This window comes from Cherax quadricarinatus, chromosome 56 (genome assembly GCF_038502225.1).
Source record: "Cherax quadricarinatus isolate ZL_2023a chromosome 56, ASM3850222v1, whole genome shotgun sequence".
Lineage (NCBI taxonomy): Eukaryota > Metazoa > Arthropoda > Malacostraca > Decapoda > Parastacidae > Cherax > Cherax quadricarinatus.
Window position 1 is genome coordinate 22,889,776 of NC_091347.1, and position 21,780 is coordinate 22,911,555.

At 37.6% G+C, this 21,780-nt stretch overlaps 1 protein-coding gene across 1 annotated transcript in view; it reads left to right on the plus strand.

The window, feature by feature from the left end:
- didum (dilute class unconventional myosin) overlaps positions 1–21,780 on the plus strand; it is a gene marked incomplete at its 3' end in the record, with an annotated part of 67,195 nt that overhangs the window by 34,231 nt on the left and 11,184 nt on the right. The window contains 16 exon segments of the mRNA XM_070096991.1: positions 151–365; positions 1,526–1,657; positions 2,441–2,547; positions 3,962–4,070; positions 6,229–6,369; positions 6,584–6,790; positions 7,578–7,688; positions 13,179–13,375; positions 13,910–14,021; positions 16,231–16,442; positions 16,689–16,863; positions 17,341–17,562; positions 17,930–18,088; positions 18,237–18,390; positions 19,374–19,540; positions 20,418–20,519. Of these exon segments, the coding sequence (XP_069953092.1) occupies positions 151–365; positions 1,526–1,657; positions 2,441–2,547; positions 3,962–4,070; positions 6,229–6,369; positions 6,584–6,790; positions 7,578–7,688; positions 13,179–13,375; positions 13,910–14,021; positions 16,231–16,442; positions 16,689–16,863; positions 17,341–17,562; positions 17,930–18,088; positions 18,237–18,390; positions 19,374–19,540; positions 20,418–20,519 (2,522 nt within the window).

The window sequence follows — 21,780 nt, forward strand, 5'->3', positions numbered from 1 at the left end:
TTGATGAATTTCATATGGAAAAATTTCTATCTTTGCTTGAGCTGCTTTCACTGAACCTGAACTTTTGAGAGGGTAAGTGGATGATGCTTTCGTAGATGCATTTTTCTTGCTTGCCACAAAGTGTTAGTAACAGTGCTATATCTTTCTCAGGCCATCAAGACAATTTCCATTACCTTAACCAAGGCCACAGCCCTCACATTGATGGTGTGGATGATGCTGCAGACTTTCTGGAAACGTGTCGAGCTTTCTCCCTTTTAGGAATTAATGAGGCAACACAAGAACAGATGTTTAGAATTCTCGCCGGAATATTGCATCTAGGAAATGTAACGCTTAAAGAAGATGATGGTGATTCTTCTACTATTGATGTAAGAAGTTTCTCATTGTACCACTGTTTGTTATAGTACAGGAGGCTTCATATTTACAAGTGATCTGCAGTTCTGAAGTTTTAATTTACAAACATATTTGTATAGAATGGTGAAAGTGTTGAATGATGAAAGTTTTTTCTTTCTTTTCGGGTCACCCTGCCTTGGTGGGAAACAGCCGTTGTGTGAAAAAATAATTGTGTAGAAAACAGTACTACGAACAATGGTTGTTTTTCACACGTATGTATTTGTACTGGGGATGGTAGCTGTAAAAATTGTAAGTTTTGGTTAGGCCTCATTTAGATTATGCTGCACAGTTCTGTGACTATATTATAAGAGGGACATAAATGTGCTGGAAAATGTAGAAAGAAGGATGACGAAGTTAATCCCATGTATCGGAAATCATTCCCATGAGGATAGAATGAGGAGACTGTATCTGCATTCTTTAGAAAGGCATAGAATCAGGGGGTATATGATTGAGGTGTATAAATGCAAAGAAGGAATAAATTTTTTTTTTTTGTTAGGAAACCCTTCTTCAGTGGGATACGGCTGGTGCATTGAAAGAATGTAAATAACGTGCCAAAAATAACTAACCTAGACAGGACTCGCAATAATTGGTTCAACTTGGAAAATATTAGATTTAGTAAGAATATAGGAAAGCATTGGTTTGGTAATACAGTGGAACCTCAAAAATCGAGCTGCTCCCAACACAACCAATTATGTAAGTGTATTTTTGTAAGTGCTTTTATAAGTGTATTTTTGAGGGTCTGAAATGGACTAACCTAATTTACATTATTCCTCATGGGAATAAATTAATTCGGTAAAGGCACTCAAACAGCCTTCTGGACCAAAGAAAGTTCGATATTTAAGGTTCCACTGTACATAGTTGTGGTTGAGTGGAACAAACTCCCAAGTAGCATCATTAAAGCTAAAATCTTTTGTAGCTTTAAAAATAGGTTAGACAAGTACATAAGTAGGTGGGTGAGAGTTAAACCCTCTTAGCATGGGCCAGTAGGCCTGTTGCAGTGCTCCTTCCTCATTTGTATAAGTTGGAAGCCGCCTGTACACGAATCAAACTATGTGCTCTTGTATGTGTTTGGATACAAGAGACAAAGGTAAATTTTGTTAAATCTTGATGTGCTGCAAATGTTTTTCATCTGCAGAAAAGTGACAAGTCACTTCACATAGTTGCAGAACTACTGGGTATTCCAAAGGAGGACATTCGCATGTGGCTGTGTAATCGTAAAATTGTCAGTGGTAGAGAAATCTTCACAAAGCCCATGACATTTTCTGAGGTTGGTTGTTTATCATCTTTGTTATGCACCTTAAGATGTTATAATTACCAAAATATCTGCATTGTCAGACACCCTAGAGGTTATTTTCAATATCTTTTTTTCATAATTTGTTTTCATTAATTCTTCAATGAAATGTTGCACATGTTTTTGCTGTCACTACTGAAACAGCTCTTCCTAGTCTATATAGGAGGAAGAGGATGGCATAATTAGAAAAATGATCATTACCACATACAACTACTTAGGAACCATTTTGTTTAACACCAACCATCTCTCACTGAGGTAGGGTAATCCAAAAACTTGAGGCAACTCATTCACCATCATTCATTGAATCATTGTCTTGCCAGAGCTGTGATGTCAGCATGCTTTTGGCAAGACAGCAATTGAATGAATAATGGTGAATGCTTTCTTTTCTCTCTACCTCGGTGGGATAAAGCCAGTGTTAAAAATGGTTACTACAGTAGTGATATGTATGAGCAGAATTGTGGTTGCTACTGTAGTTGTATACAAGGTGAGGCATAAATAAAACAGAAAAATATAGATGTTCAATAAACCAGCAGAATATGAATACGTCTGGGTAAAGGCAATTACAAAATTCTGTTTAGTTGCTAAGCTTTCTTATTTTTTTTTTTTTTTTTTTTTTCAAAAGTTTATTTGAGGTTAAAATATTTATCAGCTTGTTGGCCTGTTTAATGGAGGCCTAACTTTTAGTATTTTATCATAGAACATTTAAGAAAATTTTAGTTAGAATATAAAAAATTATTATCATGATTCTTGCATTTTCAGGCAACATTTTCAAGAGATGCATTAGCCAAACACATTTACGCTAAATTATTTGACTGGATTGTGAAGCAGATCAACAAGTGCTTTGCTGCTACAGCCAAACCTTCTAGGTAAGAGCTTGTAAATACACAGAAAACAAAAACTTGTCTTGAAAATTCATAATAAACATTTATACAAATGGAGTGATAAGGTTTGAACTTACTGTCTAGCAATCCAAGAATTTCTAGCCCAGCTTCTGTGACGCAGTAAGTTAAGGTGTTGAACTAGTAATTCTAGGATCATAAGATACACAGGCTTGAACTTGTCAACACACATGAATAAAATCTTATGTTATGTAGATGTTTTTATTGGTGCTTAAAAAGAGAAACAAAATTCCTTCATAAATTGTTTTCTGTATTTAGAAGAGTATGGATTTGTCATTTTAATTATACTGTGGCTCTCCTTAAATGCACTAGAGGGGACCTCACCCTTTTTGTTTGATAAAGGAATCAACATTATCGTATTTAAACCCTTTTGACAAAATTAAGATATAAAAAAATGCTTTTCAAAAAATGTGATGCTTGTCCTATACCAAATACATGAATGGTACATGGTGATAGTGTTTATGAATGTTGTGTGACTTAAGGCTCATCAGGAATTGATGGTGAGGACATGGGAGATAATGTTGAAATATACTGTAGTGTGTGTATCACCTCTGGAGTCGAATACACTTGTCATATTCATAACCTATTATAATAGGCACCATGGTAAGTGGCAGTATCACACTGCCTATACTAACTTCCCATTGCATAGTATCAATAATAATCAACACTAGTGTGCTAATTATAAACTTGCACATTTACTCAAAAGAAGCTTTCTCATGTTTGAGTCATCTGTACTACAGGGTGTCTTCATATTAGTGCTTCTCCATGAAGATGATGATAATATGGCTACCACTGTGTCAGATTTACATATAAATAAACAGATAGAAACTATGGGAGGGTTCCACTTTACAGTGCTTTGCTTTACATCATTTCACTGATACAACAGTTTTCAATTATACCCATTCTTCATTTATTCAGACTTCCTACTATAAATATATTCGCCACTCGCTATAAGCTAAGGCTGAAAATATTTTAAAGTAAGTAATGTGTGTACTGTGTATGTATTTTTTAAGGCCTAGCTCTGTTGCTCACTTAATATATGATAGTGTAAACATGTTATCAAGCTTTTATATGCATTTGAAAATTAAAAAACATATGTTTTACTTTACAGCAATTTTTACTTTACAGCAGTAGCCCAGAATCTAACCTGTTGTATAAGCTGGGCCCTCCTGTACTCTTTTCTATGGAGATAATTGTGCAGTGTCATTTATTTGTGTTAATGTCTGTTGTCATAATTACTGCTTCATTGTCTTGGTGTTGTCAGGTCTGATGATGTAACTTTAGCTCTGTTCTGTATGACACTTTATCCCCATCCCCGTAGTAATGAGGCAACTGCATCCCAGATGCACTCTTTAAATAATGCTACTCTCTCTCTTTTCAGATTTATTGGGGTTCTTGATATCTATGGTTTTGAGACCTTTGAAACCAATAGCTTTGAACAATTTTGCATTAATTATGCAAATGAAAAGCTGCAGCAACAGTTCAATCAGGTGAGCTGTTACTGCGTTTACTGTTACTGCGTTTACTGTTACTGCGTTTACTGTCATCAGGTTTACTGTTACTGGGCTCACTGTTACTGAGTTTACTGTTACCAGGTAATGGTATAATTGGAAGCAAAGTTCAGGCGGACAAAGAAACAAGTGTTATTTTCAGTATGTACAAACTGTATTTCTTTCAAAAGTAAGTGACTTTTATTTTATAAATTTTTGAAAAACCTCTGGTTATACAGAAAATTTTGGCCAGACTAAAACTAAAACGAAAAACTACTTGATATTATATAGTTGTATAGATGAAGTTAGCTGATTTGAATGCAAAGTTTAGTACATTTAAGCTGTCTGAATATACGATTATTAACCCTTTCAGGGCTGACAGGCCCTCTCAGAGACTTGTTCTCAGGGTCGGCCAAATTCCAAAAAAAAAAAAAAAATTATTTTTTCTTATGAAAAGATAGAGAATCTTTTCCCGATCATAATGACACCAAAAGTATGAAATTTGATGGAAAATTTAAGGAATTATGCTCTCATGAAGTTAGTGGTCTCGATGATGTTTACGCATCGGCAATTTTGTCCACTTTGTGTCCTATTTTTGGCCAATTCCAGTGTACTTGTCGACAAAAATCATAACTACAGTATTTCTCTAGAACTCCATTTTTTCTATTGAATGAGTACAAGAAACCACCCATTTACTGATTTCAACTATCCAATACAGTGGTCAGAATTTAGTAATTTTGCCAATTTCACACAAATTTCAAAAGATGCCAATTTTCGAATAGGGTCCAGAATAAACAAGAAAGACATTCCTAACACTAAAATAACATTTCCTCTGTTCATTAGTCACGTCCCCATGCCCCTCTTACATTCTTTTGCTTTCCACTTTGAATTTTTATTCTCAAAAAAATAAAAGATTTACTGTTATGCAGACTACTGCATTGGTGCAGAAATGGTATAAATATTATCAGCACACTTGTGAAAGAATATTAGACTCACCAGTTGACGTGTATTGGACGCATAGCATGATTTGTTTACTTTTGAACTTGGGTAAAAATCGAACATTTCTGCTACTTAGAGCGCAATTTCGAGGTAGTTTTCTTTGTAAAACCAGTCAAAATCATCTCAATTTCTGTAATATGTCTTTCATTCTATAAAATGAGGCTAGGAAAACTAGAATACAACAATAAATACCATACGAAAATACAATGCAAAGTCGCTGTTTTATTCCAAAAACATGGTCCGTTTTTTTTTTTTCTCATTACGCACTGTGTGCTGCAGGATTTTTTTTAATACCACGCACACTGACCACATAGACCCATTCTTTCATATGTAGGCCTACCAGCTTTCTCTCTCTAGATTGGAGGGCGCTAGAATTTAGGTGTACTAGTACGTCAAAAACCCTGGTGCGTAAGCCGTACTAGTACAGCCAAAACCCTGAAAGGGTTAAATGTAATGGTAATTGTAAGTAACAATAAGCTATATATTGCAACAGCTATGTAATATGGAGAAATAGTAATAAAAGTTATATTTGACAGTTTTAGTTGTTATTTGGGGGTAGAAATATAGTGGTAACAGCAAGTGCATGAGTATGTATGATGATTGGAACATTGGATAAATAGGTTGTATTAGATATATATAACATATTCAGTCTGTGTAATTTTTCATTCAGTTTGAGAGATTTTTTTAACTATTTTTGAATCACTTGATAGAAAGGAAATTCTAGGAACCTTCTACTGTATGTTACATTTTAGGGACCCTTTGTTTGTATGGAGTTTTAAGCAGATTGAGTCTTGAAAGTGGGATATTAGAGATGCTTGTTACTTGTATTATGTCTGCAATCTGTTACAGCTCTCCAAGAAGAGTTATAGCTACTTGGTTAATAGTTGTATTGAGTGTCCCCTATATACATACTAAGGCCCCTATTAAGTGTTAATATTTTGTATGTTGAGTAAATTTAAACTTTAGTATGGGTGTGTGTTGCTTGGAATCTTGCCATGTGATACAGGAAAGTATTTGTCTGTATGTTACACTGAATATTACATTAAAAACCAAGGTAACAATACTTTGATAATTTTTTTATTAGTCGGTAATATCGCATCATCATTTTAGATAATTCATAAGTATCAAATCTTAATAGCAGGATAATATATTTCTTCAGCATGTGTTCAAGTTAGAACAAGAGGAATATGTTAAGGAGCAGATCGAATGGGAGTTCATAAACTTCTATGATAATCAACCTTGTATTGATCTCATCGAGAGTAAGCTGGGAATCCTCGACCTGTTGGATGAAGAGTGTAAAGTAAGACATCAGACACACTTCTTTAAAATTTAAAGGCCAGCATGTTAAAAAAATAAATTAGCAGTTAACATTCATTTTAGTATATATTCTCAGTTCTGTGTTTAATGGTTCTTTACAAAAATATTGTCATATAGTTTATTGAATTTTATGATAACCCTGCTGGGATAACATGCTTTTACTATATTTTTTACTAATAAATTATTTTTTATTTCAGATGCCAAAGGGTTCTGACCAGTCGTGGGTAGAGAAATTGTATTCAAAGTGTAAGAAATGGGACCATTTTAGTAAACCTCGCTTATCCAATACTAATTTTCTCATAGCACATTTTGCTGACAAGGTTGGCTACGAATGTGCTGGCTTCCTTGAGAAGAACCGGGACACAGTGTCCGAGGAGCAGATTAACATTCTCAAATCTAGTCAGGTCAGTGAACTCAAAATACATTGGTTATTTCAGTATTTGAGTAATTGTAGTCAAATTTTAGTTTGTATTATATATAAAAACAAATGGCAGTATTTAAAAGAATTTACAGTATAGTTAACTTCGAGTTAATGGACTAATGGGGGTGGAGGGGTGACCATAATGTCTGTAAATGCCAGTTGTTCAGTAATCTTGAGCAACATTGAAAAATAATTCCCCCCCTCCCCGAAAAAAAAAAAGTACTTCAGTACCCTGCTGTATACATAATGCAGTACCATTTTACACAGTTCACAGATATTATTTAATAACCGTTAAAAATAAAGGGGTTAAATGTATGGTTGAGTAATTTTATATACAATACTTTTTTTAGATGAAGTTTTGCTGTGATTATATAGCAATACCAGACAAGTCTGTACCCAGGGGACTTAGTCTATTGTTTTCAAAATCACTGTACACAGTAGATTATCTGTTAAGTCCATAATTTGCTAAATGTGGTTAATTAAATCAAGGATTTAATATATTTTAACAAGTTGGTTAAACAGCTTTTTGAAGTAGCTTCTGTCTGATAAAAGGCTTCTTCATTGTACTCCATAATGAAGCATTTACTTTCAAGTTTGTAGAGCCTCACTCAATAAATAATTCATTAATAAATATAGGTTTTTATATTAACTTTTTTCAGAAATGGATAAAGATTGTTTAAGCGTTATTGATACATATGAAAAATATTATTTGTTTTATTGAATTATTTTAAACCAAATTTCCTCTTTAATGATTTTATGTAACTCAACAGATTAATTTAGTACATGCCCTGTTTATGGAGAAGGAGCAACATGCTCCCACCAGAGTCAAAGTCTTACCCATTGGCCCAACACAGTCTAAATCAAAACAAATGAAGAAAACTGTGAGTATTGAGTATCCATTTTTGTTATTTCTACTTGTGCCACTTATCAGTTTAACATATAATGTGTATTTTTCATGAATATGAGATTAGATGACATAGCATAGTCACGAATGATTTATGATGTATAGTATATAGTAATACATGTGTATATTTTTCAAGGGCCTAGTAACCCCTTCTCCTGTATAAATTACTAACTTTAAAAAGAGAAACTTTTGTTTTTCTTTTTGGGCCACCCTGCCTTGGTGGGATACGGCCGGTGTGTTGAAAGAAGAAAGTGTACATTTTTTTTTTCAACAAACCGGCAATATCCCACCAAGGCAGGGTGACCCAAAAAGAAAAATGGAAGTTTCTCTTTTTAAATTTAGTAATTTATACAGGAGAAGGGGTTACTGGGTCCACATGTGTATATATATACAGTGGACCCCTGCATACCGTTGGCATCACATAACGTTAAATCCGCATACCGATACATTTTATCACTTAAAATTTTGCCTCGCATACCGCTAAAAAACCCGCTCGACACTATTCGTCCGAGATGCATCTAATGTGTGGCCTGAGCCAGCCTCACATGTTCCGCCGGTGGCATTGTTTACAAGCCAGCCTCCGCGGTAACATCCAAGCATACAATCGGAACATTTCATATTATTACAGCGTTTTTGGTTTACCTGGAGAGAGAGAGTTTACCTGGAGAGAGTTCCGGGGGTCAACGCCCCCGTGGCCCGGTCTGTGACCAGGCCTCCTGGTGGATCAGAGCCTGATCAACCAAAATAAGTGACCATGGGTCCCAAGAAAGCTTCTAGTGCCAACCCTGTGGTAAAAAGGGTGAGAAATATTATCGAAATACTGTGGTACCATGGTCAACTGCTGATGCTGCTGCTGCTGTAGCACCGTCAGCTGCTGCTGCTGCTGCTGTAGCACCGTCAGTTGCTGCTGCTGCTGTAGCACCGTCAGCTGCTGCTGCTGCTGTAGCACCGTCAGCTGCTGCTGCTGCTGTAGCACTGTCAGCTGCTGCTGCTGTAGCACTGTCAGCTGCTGCTGCTGCTGCTGTAGCACTGTCAGCTGCTGCTGCTGCTGTAGCACCGTCAGCTGCTGCTGCTGTACCACCGTCTGCTGCTGCTGCTGTACCACCGTCAGCTGCTGCTGCTGTAGCACTGTCAGCTGCTGCTGCTGCTGCTGCTGCTGCTGCTGTAGCACTGTCAGCTGCTGCTGCTGCTGCTGCTGCTGCTGCTGTAGCACTGTCAGCTGCTGCTGTTGCTGTAGCACTGTCAGCTGCTGCTGCTGCTGTACCACCGTCAGCTGCTGCTGCTGCTGTAGTATCGTCTGCTGCTGCTGTAGCATCGTCTGCTGCTGCTGTAGCATCGTCTGCTGCTGCTGTAGCATCGTCTGCTGCTGCTGTAGCACTGTCAGCTGCTGCTGCTGCTGTAGCACCATCAGCTGCTGCTGCTGCTGTAGCACCATCAGCTGCTGCTGCTGCTGTAGCACCATCAGCTGCTGCTGCTGCTGTAGCACCATCAGCTGCTGCTGCTGCTGTACCACCGTCAGCTGCTGCTGCTGCTGCTGTAGCACTGTCAGCTGCTGCTGCTGCTGTACCACCATCTGCTGCTGCTGTAGTACCGTCTGCTACTGTTGTAGCATCGTCTGCTGCTGCTGTAGCACTGTCAGCTGCTGCTGCTGCTGCTGCTGCTGTAGCACTGTTGTTGGTGTGGCTTATTGAGAATACCAAGAAACAATTAACCCCAGAGGGTTAGCCACCCAGGATAACCCAAAAAAGTCAGTGTCATCGAAGACTGTCTAACTAATTTCCATTGGGGTCCTTAATCTTGTCTCCCAGGATGCAACCCACACCAGTCGACTAACACCCAGGTGAACAGGGAAAAATGCCTGGAACTAGTGCTCATATTGGTGAATTTAAAGCCAGCAAAGGTTGGTTTGAGAGATTTAAGAATCGTAGTGGCATACACAGTGTGATAAGGCCTGTTCTGGAAGAAAATGCCAAACAGGATCTACAGTACTCAGGAGGAAAAGGCACTCCCAGGATACAGTGTCTCATCAGTCATTGCTGCATCTTCAATAAAGGTAAGTGTCATTTATTCTTCATTTAGTAGAGTAGTACATGCACAATATATATTGTGCATGTACTACTCTACTATTGTGCATGTATCCTTCTCTTTGTGTGTAGGAAAATGTATATTTCATGTGGTAAAAATTTTTTTTTCATACTTTTGGGTGTATTGCAAGGATTAATTTGATTTCCATTATTTCTTATGGGGAAATTTCATTCGCATAACGATAATTTCGCATAACAATGAGCTCTCAGGAACGGATTAATATCGTTATGCGGGGGTCCACTGTATATGCTTACAGGTCTCCCTCAACATTCGCGAGGGTTAGGGGATCAAGAGCCTCGCGAATGTTGAAAAACCGTGAATGTTTGGTGCCCCAATATATTGTAGGGAAATATAATACAATACTGCTTCCTTAACTTGTTGAACCATGAACAATCATAAAATACATGAAAACGTCATAAATTGTACTAAATATATACATGTTATGTTTTACTAACATGTATGTTATTAAATACCACAGACTCCTCCACTGCCTCCATCAATGCCTCCACCACTTCCTCAACCACTGCGAATCCCTACTACCCTCCCTCTGAGCCCCGCAACTGGCAGCCAGCCCTCCCACCACTCAGTGTGGTGAGTGTTTTGTTTGTTCATTATTTGCTATTAAACTACAGTATAAATAATGTAAACCCATTCATGACTGCATATTGGAATGGCTATTCAGAAAGGTATTGGATGGTGACATCATGTGTTTACTCTTGAACACAGCAAAGAATCAAACATTTCTGCTTCTGCTAATAATAACAATAGTAGTAGTAATAATAATAATAATAATAATAATAATAATAATAATAATAATAATACGATATAATTGAAGAAGGAAATTGTACAAAAATACGAGGGAGTGGTTGACACATCGTCAGTGTGGCTTTGTTTATGCTGGAGTGAACATTAGTCTCCCTGCTCTTCCAAACATTTCACAATAATTCAGCAGTTGAGGCAGTGGTATTTAATAACATATATGTTATAAATAATAATAGTACATATTATTAATAACATGTATTATTATTATTAATAACATGTATGTTATTAAATACCACTGCCTCAACAGCTGCCTCAACCACTGCCTCAATCGCTGCCTCAACAGCTGCCTCACCCACTGCCTTAATCGCTGCCTTAACAGCTGCCTCAACAGCTGCCTCAATCGCTGCCTCAACAGCTGCCTCAACCACTGCCTCAGTTGCTGCCTCAACAGCTGCCTCACCCACTGCCTCAATCGCTGCCTCAACAGCTGCCTGAACCACTGCCTCAATCGCTGCCTCAACAGCTGCCTCACCCACTGCCTTAATCGCTGCCTCAACAGCTGCCTCAACCACTGCCTCAATCGCTGCCTTAACAGCTGCCTCAACCACTGCCTCAATCGCTGCCTCAACAGCTGCCTCAACCACTGCCTCAATCGCTGCCTCAACAGCTGCCTCAACCACTGCCTCAATCGCTGCCTCAACAGCTGCCTCACCCACTGCCTTAATCGCTGCCTCAACAGCTGCCTCAACCACTGCCTCAATCGCTGCCTTAACAGCTGCCTCAACCACTGCCTCAATCGCTGCCTCAACAGCTGCCTCAACCACTGCCTCAATCGGTCTCAACAGCTGCCTCACCCACTACCTCAATCGCTGCCTCAACAGCTGCCTCACCCACTGCCTCAACAGCTGCCTCACCCACTGCCTCAATCGCTGCCTCAACAGCTGCCTCAACCACTGCCTCAATCGCTGCCTCAACAGCTGCCTCACCCACTGCCTCAATCGCTGCCTCAACAGCTGCCTCACCCACTGCCTTAATCGCTGCCTTAACAGCTGCCTCAACAGCTGCCTCAACAGCTGCCTCAATCGCTGCCTCAACAGCTGCCTCAATCGCTGCCTCAACCACTGCCTCAGTCGCTGCCTCAACAGCTGCCTCACCCACTGCCTCAATCGCTGCCTCAACAGCTGCCTCAACCACTGCCTCAATCGCTGCCTCAACAGCTGCCTCACCCACTGCCTTAATCGCTGCCTCAACAGCTGCCTCAACCACTGCCTCAATCGCTGCCTTAACAGCTGCCTCAACCACTGCCTCAATCGCTGCCTCAACAGCTGCCTCAACCACTGCCTCAATCGCTGCCTCAACAGCTGCCTCAACCACTGCCTCAATCGCTGCCTCAACAGCTGCCTCACCCACTGCCTCAATCGCTGCCTCAACAGCTGCCTCAACCACTGCCTCAATTGCTGCCTTAACAGCTGCCTCAACCACTGCCTCAATCGCTGCCTCAACAGCTGCCTCAACCACTGCCTCAATCGGTCTCAACAGCTGCCTCACCCACTACCTCAATCGCTGCCTCAACAGCTGCCTCACCCACTGCCTCAATCGCTGCCTCAACAGCTGCCTCACCCACTGCCTCAATCGCTGCCTCAACAGCTGCCTCAACCACTGCCTCAATCGCTGCCTCAACAGCTGCCTCACCCACTGCCTCAATCGCTGCCTCAACAGCTGCCTCAACAGCTGCCTCAACCACTGCCTCAACCGCTGCCTCAACAGCAGCCTCATCCACTGCCTCAATCGCTGCCTCAACCACTGCCTCTACCACTCCAGTCACACTCAATCTACAAGCACCAAACACAATGAATTATTGTGAAATGTTTGGAAGAGCAGGGAGACTAATGTTCACTCCAGCATGAACAAAGTCACACTGACGATGTGGCAACCACTCCCTCGTATTTTTGTACAACTTCTTTCTTCAATTATATCGTATTATTATTATTATTATTTTTATTATTATTATTATTATTATTATTATTATTATTATTATTATTATTATTGTTATTATTAGTAGTAGCAGAAATGTTTGATTCTTTGCTGTGTTCAAGAGTAAACACATGATGTCACCGTCTAATACCTGTCCGAATAGCCATTCCAATATGCAGTCAAGAATGGGTTTACATTATTTATACTGTAGTTTAATAGCAAATAATGAACAAACAAAACACTCACACACTGAGTGGTGGGAGGGCTGGCTGCCAGTTGCGGGGGTCGGTGGGAGGGTAGTAGGGACTCGCAGGTGGCGGGAAACTTGAATATGATTTGGCGGCTGGGAATTTGGCGGTTGGGAATTCGTGAATGTGTGAAGCCCGTGAAAGCTGAAAACGTGAATGTTGAGAGAGACCTGTATTTTTTTTCAACAAATTGTCTGTATCCCACCAAGGCAGGGTGACCTAAAAAGAAAAAACAAAAGTTTCTATAAATATAGTACTGTATACAGGAGAACGGGGTTACTAGCCCCTTGCTCCTGGCATTTTAGTCACCTTTTATGACACATGGCTTATGGAGGAAGGATTCTTCTCCACTTCCCCATGAAGGCAGTAATGTATTAAATAGAATTATTTTCTCACAGGTTGGTTCTCAGTTTCGGGAATCACTTAACCTACTAATGTTGACACTAAACTCAACAACACCTCACTATGTGAGGTGCATTAAACCTAATGATGATAAAATGAGTTTCACATTTGATCCCACCCGAGCCATTCAACAGTTGAGGGCGTGTGGTGTGTTGGAAACAGTTAGAATCAGTGCTGCAGGTTATCCATCTAGGTGAGTACAGTACTTTTTTGATGCTTAGAAATGTATTCTTAAATTGAATCAAAATATCTGGATTCATTAATGAGTGTGTTTCCATTACACTATAGTTTTGTGGAAAGGGTGTCACTGTAGTTTCTGGTGCACTTCAGTATCTATTGTATTTTAATATCTGTGTTTTAATTATCAATATCCACATATACTTTAATTACAGTTTAGTGAGCCTTTTTATATGTATCCTTGGATTGCCAAATGAAACTTTAACTATTTTTTTTGTGCCTAGTGAAAATGCACCAGTTAAAAGAATGCATGTTCTTCAAGGTCATTCAGGTTTTCACAAATAAAATTCTAATGGTTAAGCGTGTTAAAAATTTATGGTAGATGCTGTATTGCTCTTATAAATATTTGCCTTTAGATTCATTGAATCAATGAGAAGAAATAAGAATTGAAAGCTCATTCTATGAACTTAGATTGGTAAAAAAAAATTTGTTTACTAATACAAAATAAAGCTATTTTATTAAATTACTGCTACTTATATGTTAATCGCAGGTGGACATACAACGAGTTCTTCTGTAGATACCGAGTGCTGTGCAATTCCAGAGATATTAAAAGGAATGACATGTGTATCACATGTGAAAAGATCATTAGTAATATGATAAATGTAAGTACTACATAATTGTTTGTTTCAATGTTGGGGGATGAGACTTAAGTTCTTAGTGCAGCCTCTTAACCTTTGACAGACATTACCAGCAACTGTCATGTCTGCATACTTCTGAATCTCTCTATGGAGTTGCTTCCACAGTATCACTGTCCATTTCATTTCTGATGACATCTTCTTTAATTAAATATCCCTCTGTCTCAGTTAGGTTTAATACAAAAATAACCCACACATAGGAAAGAGGAGCTTATGATGACATTTTGGTTAGGTTTATAATTGCCAACCATACCTGATATTGTCCTGATGGCTTAACTTGCATTCTTGGATTTCAAATTTTATTCCTGTGTCATTATTGTATCAACAAAAAACATTATGTGCTGTCCCTTTTCATAGTTGTCTTCCACACACACCTGTGTAATATATCTTCCAGATACTGCTCCTCTGTTTCTATGTGTGGAGTACCTTTGCCCTTAACCCTTTGACTGTCGCAACCCCCAATCCTGAGGTGTTTCCTGGTGTCGCAAAATATCAAAAAAAAAAAAAATTTTTCTTATGAAATGATAGATAATCTTTTCCCGATTGTAATGACACCAAAAACACGAAATTTGATGGAAAACTGACGGAATTCCGCTCTCGCGAAGTTAGCGACTTCGGCGATATTTACAAATAGGTGATTTCGCTCACTTTGAGCCCTATTTTTGGCTAATTCCATTGTTCCAGTTGACCAAACTCATAGCTATTTCTTTAGAATTCCATTTTTTCTATCGATTGAGTACAAGAAACTGCCCATTTACCGATTTCAACTACCCAATAACGTGGTCAGAAATTTGCAATTTGGCCAATTTCACGAAAATTAAAAAATATGACAGTTTCAAAATATGGTCCAGAATGAACAATGCAGACATTCCAGGCTCTAAAATAACATTTTCTTTGTTCATCAGTCATGTCTCCAGGCCCCTCTGATATTACTCTTGCTTTCTATTTTGAATTGTTAGTCAAGCAAAAAATAGAAGAGTAATTGTTATGCAGACTACTGCAATACTGTAATAATTGTATAAATAATATCAACCCATTCATGACTGCATATTAGAATGGCTAGTTGGACATTTATTGGAAAATGACATCATTTGTTTACTTTTTAACATCGGCAAAAATCAAACATTTCCCTTACTTTGAGCTCCATTTCCAGGTTCTTTTTATAGTAAAATCAATCAAAATCACCTCTATTTCTATAATATGTTTTCCATTCTATCAAATGAAACCAAGAAAACGAGAATACAACCATAAATACTATACGAAAATAGACCACAAAGTCGGCATTTTAATTAAAAAAAATGGTTGGAGTTTTTTTTTTTCTCATTATGCACTGCTTGCTCCGGGATTTTTTTTATATGGTGCGCACTGACCACACAGACCCATTCTCTCACGTGGGCCTACCAGCTTTCTCCTGCTTGATTTGAAGCCGCTAGAATTTATGAGTATGTATACGTCAAACACGGTACCTCGTAAGACTTATATATACGACCGCGACAGTCAAAGGGTTAAACTTCTTAGATTTAAATATTTCCTGCACACCCATAATCATATACCCCCTTTCTCTCTTAAGTTTTATCCACCTTATCTGCTATCTCAAGCCTTTATTTTTCAAGAAAGATTCTTTCCAGATGCTGTATGTGTATGTATTAATATCATAGTGTATGACAAAATACTTTGGCTAAGTTGTTGAATTCCCAATTTTTGTACCAAAATTTCTGGTAAAATGTGTTTCAGGAATTGAGTTTGTAATTGTATAATAATTCAGAATTATAAGCTCTAAAAGCTGTGAATGAACAGTGGGTAGCTATTCAAGGAAAAAAAATACGTATGAGATAAAGTGGAACCTCGGTATGTGACTTTAATTCATTCCAGAAGGCTGTTCGAGTGCTGCTCCATTTGAGTATCGGATAAGTTCTTCCCAACCAGTTTTCTGTTTGGCTGGCTGTTATCACTAATCTTTGTAGGCCCCATGGTGACTTCTTTATTCAAATAATTCAGAAAAACATCAAAAAATGCAAAGAAACGCAAAATAGTGTACAGTGAAGTTCTGGCAGGTCGTATTTGTTGGGTTGAGTGCTGAGCTTTGCTTCAGTAGGGAACTGGTCATATACCGAGGTTCCACTGTACTGTAGCTGCCTGACTGTTGTGTTTGGTTACAAATTCTGAAATATTGCAGGATGAAGACAAATTCAAATTTGGCCGAACGAAGATTTTCTTCAGAGCAGGTCAGGTGGCCTACATGGAGAAACTTAGGGCAGACCGTTTATCTGCTTGTGGTGTCATGATTCAGAAACATGTAAGAATGTTCTTGCATCGCAATCGCTTCAGAACCATGAAAAAGGCAGCAATAACTATACAAAGGTACTCAAGAGGCACAGCAGCACGAAGGTGAGTCAATTATACTGATAAGTAGATTAATTATTTATTGAGAACAGATATGTCTTGCTGTAAATGCAGTAAATGTAATACTGTATAAATATTTTCAGAGATAGAGTAGCCTGTTGTTTGAAATTTTAATTAGTATTTGTTTTATGTTTCTGTTTAGTGATGATACTTTCTTAAGGTATCTATTTTTTTTAAGAGATCAGCATATATCTTTACTGTCTTAAATTGATACAATTTAACATTTTTCAGACGTGTACATCACATGCGGCAAACTGCAGCAGCTATCAAAATTCAGGCCTGTGTGCGAGGGTGGATTAAGAGGGTTCAGTATCGCCGTCTTGTTTACACTGTCACTCGGTTGCAGGCTCACGCTCGTGGTGCATGGGCTCGACAGAGATACGAGCATATGCGAAGAGTCAGAGCAGTAAGCATTGAAAGCCAGTGAAATCCATTGTCATACTGTATACATTTTTTGCTACATCATAAACAGAAATACTGTACTATCAAACCATACCCTGGCCGGGATTGAACCCGCGGTCAGAGAGTCTCAAAACTCCAGCCCGGCCGGGGTATGGTTTGTTTGCAATCGTGTCATTACGATTTCGTGAGTCATACTGTACTATGATTCCATATGATTCTCATGTAAGATGGGTAATTTGTTTATTTTTTAGTAATGTAGATGGGCTGATAAGGAATAAATAAAGGAGATGTAAATAGCGTGTTGAAAATTTCCAGCCAAGACAGGACTCGCAGCTGTGGGGTTGTAAGAAATAAATTGTAAACTTATCTTAGGCTTTCATATGAGGGTGATTATGTCTGAATGTATCATAGGATCTGTATACTGTCAACCTGATACATTAATAAGAAATGATTAATTACAATTAATCATAATTTTTTTCAGGCCATTATCATCCAGAAGTACGTGCGAGCATGGTTGACACGGCGTCACTTCTTGAGAGCAATGCGTGGCATTCTTATTACCCAAGGACTTGTGCGTTGCTTCCTGGCTAGAAGGAAACTCAAGAAACTTAAGATTGAGGCCAAGTCGGTGGAACACCAGAAGAAACTCAACAAGGGACTGGAAAACAAGATCATCTCGCTCCAACAGAAGCTTACGGAGCTTGTATGTTTTGTTTTATTTTTAGTACATGGTAGAAATGTTTGTTCATGCAGGATTATATTAAGTATAATATGCTTTTCTTGAGACACATATGCAAAACTTGATATATATTTATTTTAATCAGTACAGTGCAATTTAATTTAAAAAAATTAATCATTCAATCATGTAATTTGGTTATTAAATTGCAGTGAAACAAGCAGTCATAACTGTTTTCTTCCACAGGCACAGATTATTCTACCGACTAGCCTCTTAACATTCATTATAAGATGTGCCTTTAAATGCACATTTTTAACACCCAAGAAATTAAAATGAATTCATTCTTGTATAATTATATGAACTACTTCAACCAGATTGTTTTTTTACTACTTAGAAAAATGAAAACAACTGTATCAAAGGTTACAAAGAAGAGATCGCCACTCTAAAGACACACTTGACGGAGATGAAGGGTATGGAAGTGCAGGTGAAGAACAGTAATAACCGTATTCGTGAACTTGAGACCAAAGTTGGAGCGCTTGTTCTTGAAGTAGAGGTGAGAAAAACAAATTGAATGTCTTCACATTACAAAAAAAAAAAAAAAAATATATATTGAATTGATTGTACAAAAAAAAAAAAATATATTGAATTGATTATTATGTTATGCAAGAATTTAACAATAACCTTGACACTTTTTGATGTAGATGGAGCGAGGTGAGAAGATGGACGTGTTAAGTGAGAAGGAGCGGGCGGAGAAGGAGAATCGTGAATTGGTGGAGAAACTCAATGCAGAAAATGCACGGCTAACAGAAGAACTTGGAGAGGTTAAAAAAGAAGAGACTAAACGAGAATCAGAAGGTAATTATATATTATGTAAAAATATATAAAGAATATTACTATTGTATTCTAGTTATGATATAACAGTTATTTCAATGTTTTATTGTTTTTATTATATCAATATAGCTTGAAAATTGTCACTGTACATTTAAAAAGTAAGTTTAGGAAGGGGAAGGTGCCAGAGTGGAATAAGTGGGTGAGGCAGTAGACTTAAGCAATTGGGACAGAAGGGATTAAGATAAATTCTGATACCTTACTCACACTTCTATAGCACGTCCATTAAAAAACTACATGTCTCTGGACGCTCCTATTTAACATACTTATATAATACCTACTGGGTACTCAAGCCCCTAAAACTTTGTCTCTTTCACCTCCTCCCTCCAGCCATTCCTGGGATGACCTCTTTTACCTTCCACTCCAGATTTATACACTTCATAAACCTATCCGTTTCCATCCATACTACAAGCCCATATCACCTTAACAACCCCTCAGCACTGAATTTACCCTTGATTACCCCACGTTTTCTTTTAATATGTTCATTCTGAGTTCTCCATGGTATTCACACCGCTCTTATTACTCTCAAACTTATTAATATTCTTCCACTTTAAAATCATTCATATGTTGGAAATCTACTCAGTACAGTGGACCCCCGCTTAACGATCACCTCCAAATGCGACCAATTATGTAAGTGTATTTATGTAAGTGCGTTTGTACGTGTATGTTTGGGGGTCTGAAATGGACTAATCTACTTCACAATATTCCTTATGGGAAAAAATTCGGTCAGTACTGGCACCTGAACATACTACTGGAATGAAAAAAGTTCGTTAACCGGGGGTCCACTGTATTGCCGCTGTTTGCCTCATACTTGCTGTACAAGCCTGGCCCATGGGTGGGCTCTGGGAGCAGGTAAACTCTGGGAACTCATCAAAGGTATATTGTACACTATATAAAGTGTGATCAATCACAACACAGCATAATGCTTTATTTGTTATTGTTTTACTTAGAGATGCTGCGACGCAAATTTGAAGCCGAGAAGCAACAAATCATCATGGAGAACGCAGATGAGAAGACAGCATACCAAAGATTATTAAAAGAATTTAATCGTTTAGAACAGAAGAATGACCTTTTAGAAGAGCAGATAAAAAAGTTTAAAGGAGGCAATGCTCATAAGGTAAATGTTAACAGTTTAATGTTGTTTAGCAGATGTTCATTATTTTCACTTCCTGTGATAATACCTAAATAGTTTTTCTTTTGTTCTTGTTAATGTGAAGCGTTTTATTTTTAAGGGATAGTTTAACTTGTATATACTAGCATATATGATTGTATATGACTTTGCATAAACAAAACTGCTGAATAGCCTTATGGGTCAAAATGCTCTGTATATCTTGCGACTATCTTTCATCAAAAGATTAGTATGGTAATTTATTAAAATGAGAATGTATTCTTGGTAGTAGACCAGTTTACTTCACTTGTTAATGGAAGCTCTACCAACAAGAAAAATATAGGTTAAAGGTATAACTTTGTCCATTAGCATTTCTTATCTTTTTTTATGCTTACAGTGTATTCATTCTTTGTGATCTTCCAATTATTTGTCTTGCTTCTTTTTCCTAACTTGTTCCTTTGCATATTTTTCTAATATACTTTTTTTGCTTATATACAGTTAGAGATAGTACTTGTTCCTTTCACACGTTGTTTCTTAGTGTAACCTGGCGACAACTGCTAAATTTTTGACGATAACTACATCAGCATGTCGGTTCTTTCAAAAATATCTCATGTGCTCAGTTGTTAATGTTTCAACACATTTAAAATATATGGGAAGATCCTGCAATATATGTGGCTCCATCCTCAAGAATGGGGAGTCTTGAATATAATGCAGATAAAGATATTATCTGGTGCACGATGTAAGGAAAATATCAAGACAGAATCAAGATCATTCAGTTTTTAATGTTACTGTACTTTTATTCAACTTTTCAGTTATGGTTATGTGCAGATGTAACTGACAGGTGTCTGAAATGTTTAAGACAGTTGTGTTCTTTTGTATCTCTCAGAGAACAGCAAGCAATATTAGTAATATTAGTGGTGCCAGCGATGCTCCTACTGAACTGGTCCGTGATGATGCATCAGAGTTCAGTTCTATCATTGGTGATGAAGTAAGTAGTCACAATGTTATTAGTAGTATGTCAGAATATTTAGTCATTATGTATACAGTAATGTACTTTAAAATTATTTCTGGCAAAATTTGGATGAATCTTTCCCTAAAATAATTAAGTACTGAGTATAACAAGGGCATACAATCGCATTTCATTGAAATCTACACTTCCACTAAAGTGCCTTGCAGATATTTTTGGTCATTTCCTTATACCTGGGAATCACTTTTTAGAAATTTTTTGTGATATCTTCAGACATATTTTGGTATGTCCAAATATGCACAGCTGTTTGTCTATAAATTATTTTGTTGCTATTAAGTGCAGTAACCTATTGAATTTGTTACTGCTATAATATATACTGTGGTAGAGATTAAAAAATAATCAGTTCTTAATTGAATGATAGACTGGATGAAAAGATGAAAAAAAATATTTGAGAAGAAAATTAAAGCTAATGACATGTTTCCAGTGGGAAACTCTGATTTTAAGTAAAGTGGTCACGTGCAGAATCTTCGGCAGGCATTGCCAATACTTTTCAAATGCTAAGCACTCTTAAAGAGGCACTTTAAAATTTTACCAAAGTGAAAGTGAGGTGTTTTGTGTTTTGGGTAATTTATAAAGTTTTGTGGGTTTAAGTGCAGCGTGATCTATTAATGATTTTTTTATTTAAATATAATAACTTTGTCCTTGCATGTTTCTTTTATCTGTTATGCATGTACCAATCTCTGAAGTACTTTTTTGAGCATTTTAAACTTTTAAAATTTCAAGAATATATTATTATTCCTTTTGCATTAAATGAGAAGATCTGCAATTGCATTTTGTCCCAAGATCCTTAATATATTTTAGTATGATTTTTTGTTTGCTTCTGATGCTCACACAGGATTGGATGTCTGTAAGTTAATATATTTTTTCAAATTTATTATTTTGTAGAATTTAAGTAATAATGGTGTGAAATTGGCTTTTATTTTCCATTAGTTGTTGCTGTATGACACATTAAGGCTAGTGTATGCATTATATTATTTCTTTCTTTCAACGCACCAGCCGTATCCCACCGAGGCAGGGTGGCCCAAAAGGAAAAACAAAAGTTTCTCCTTTTAAATTTAGTAATATATACAGGAGAAGGGATTACTAGCCCCTTGCTCCCAGCATTTTAGTCGCCTCTTATGACACGCATAGCTTACGGAGGAAGAATTCTGTTCCACTTCCCCATGGAGATACGAGGAAATAAACAAGAACTAGAAAGAAAATAGCAAAAAAACCCAGAGGG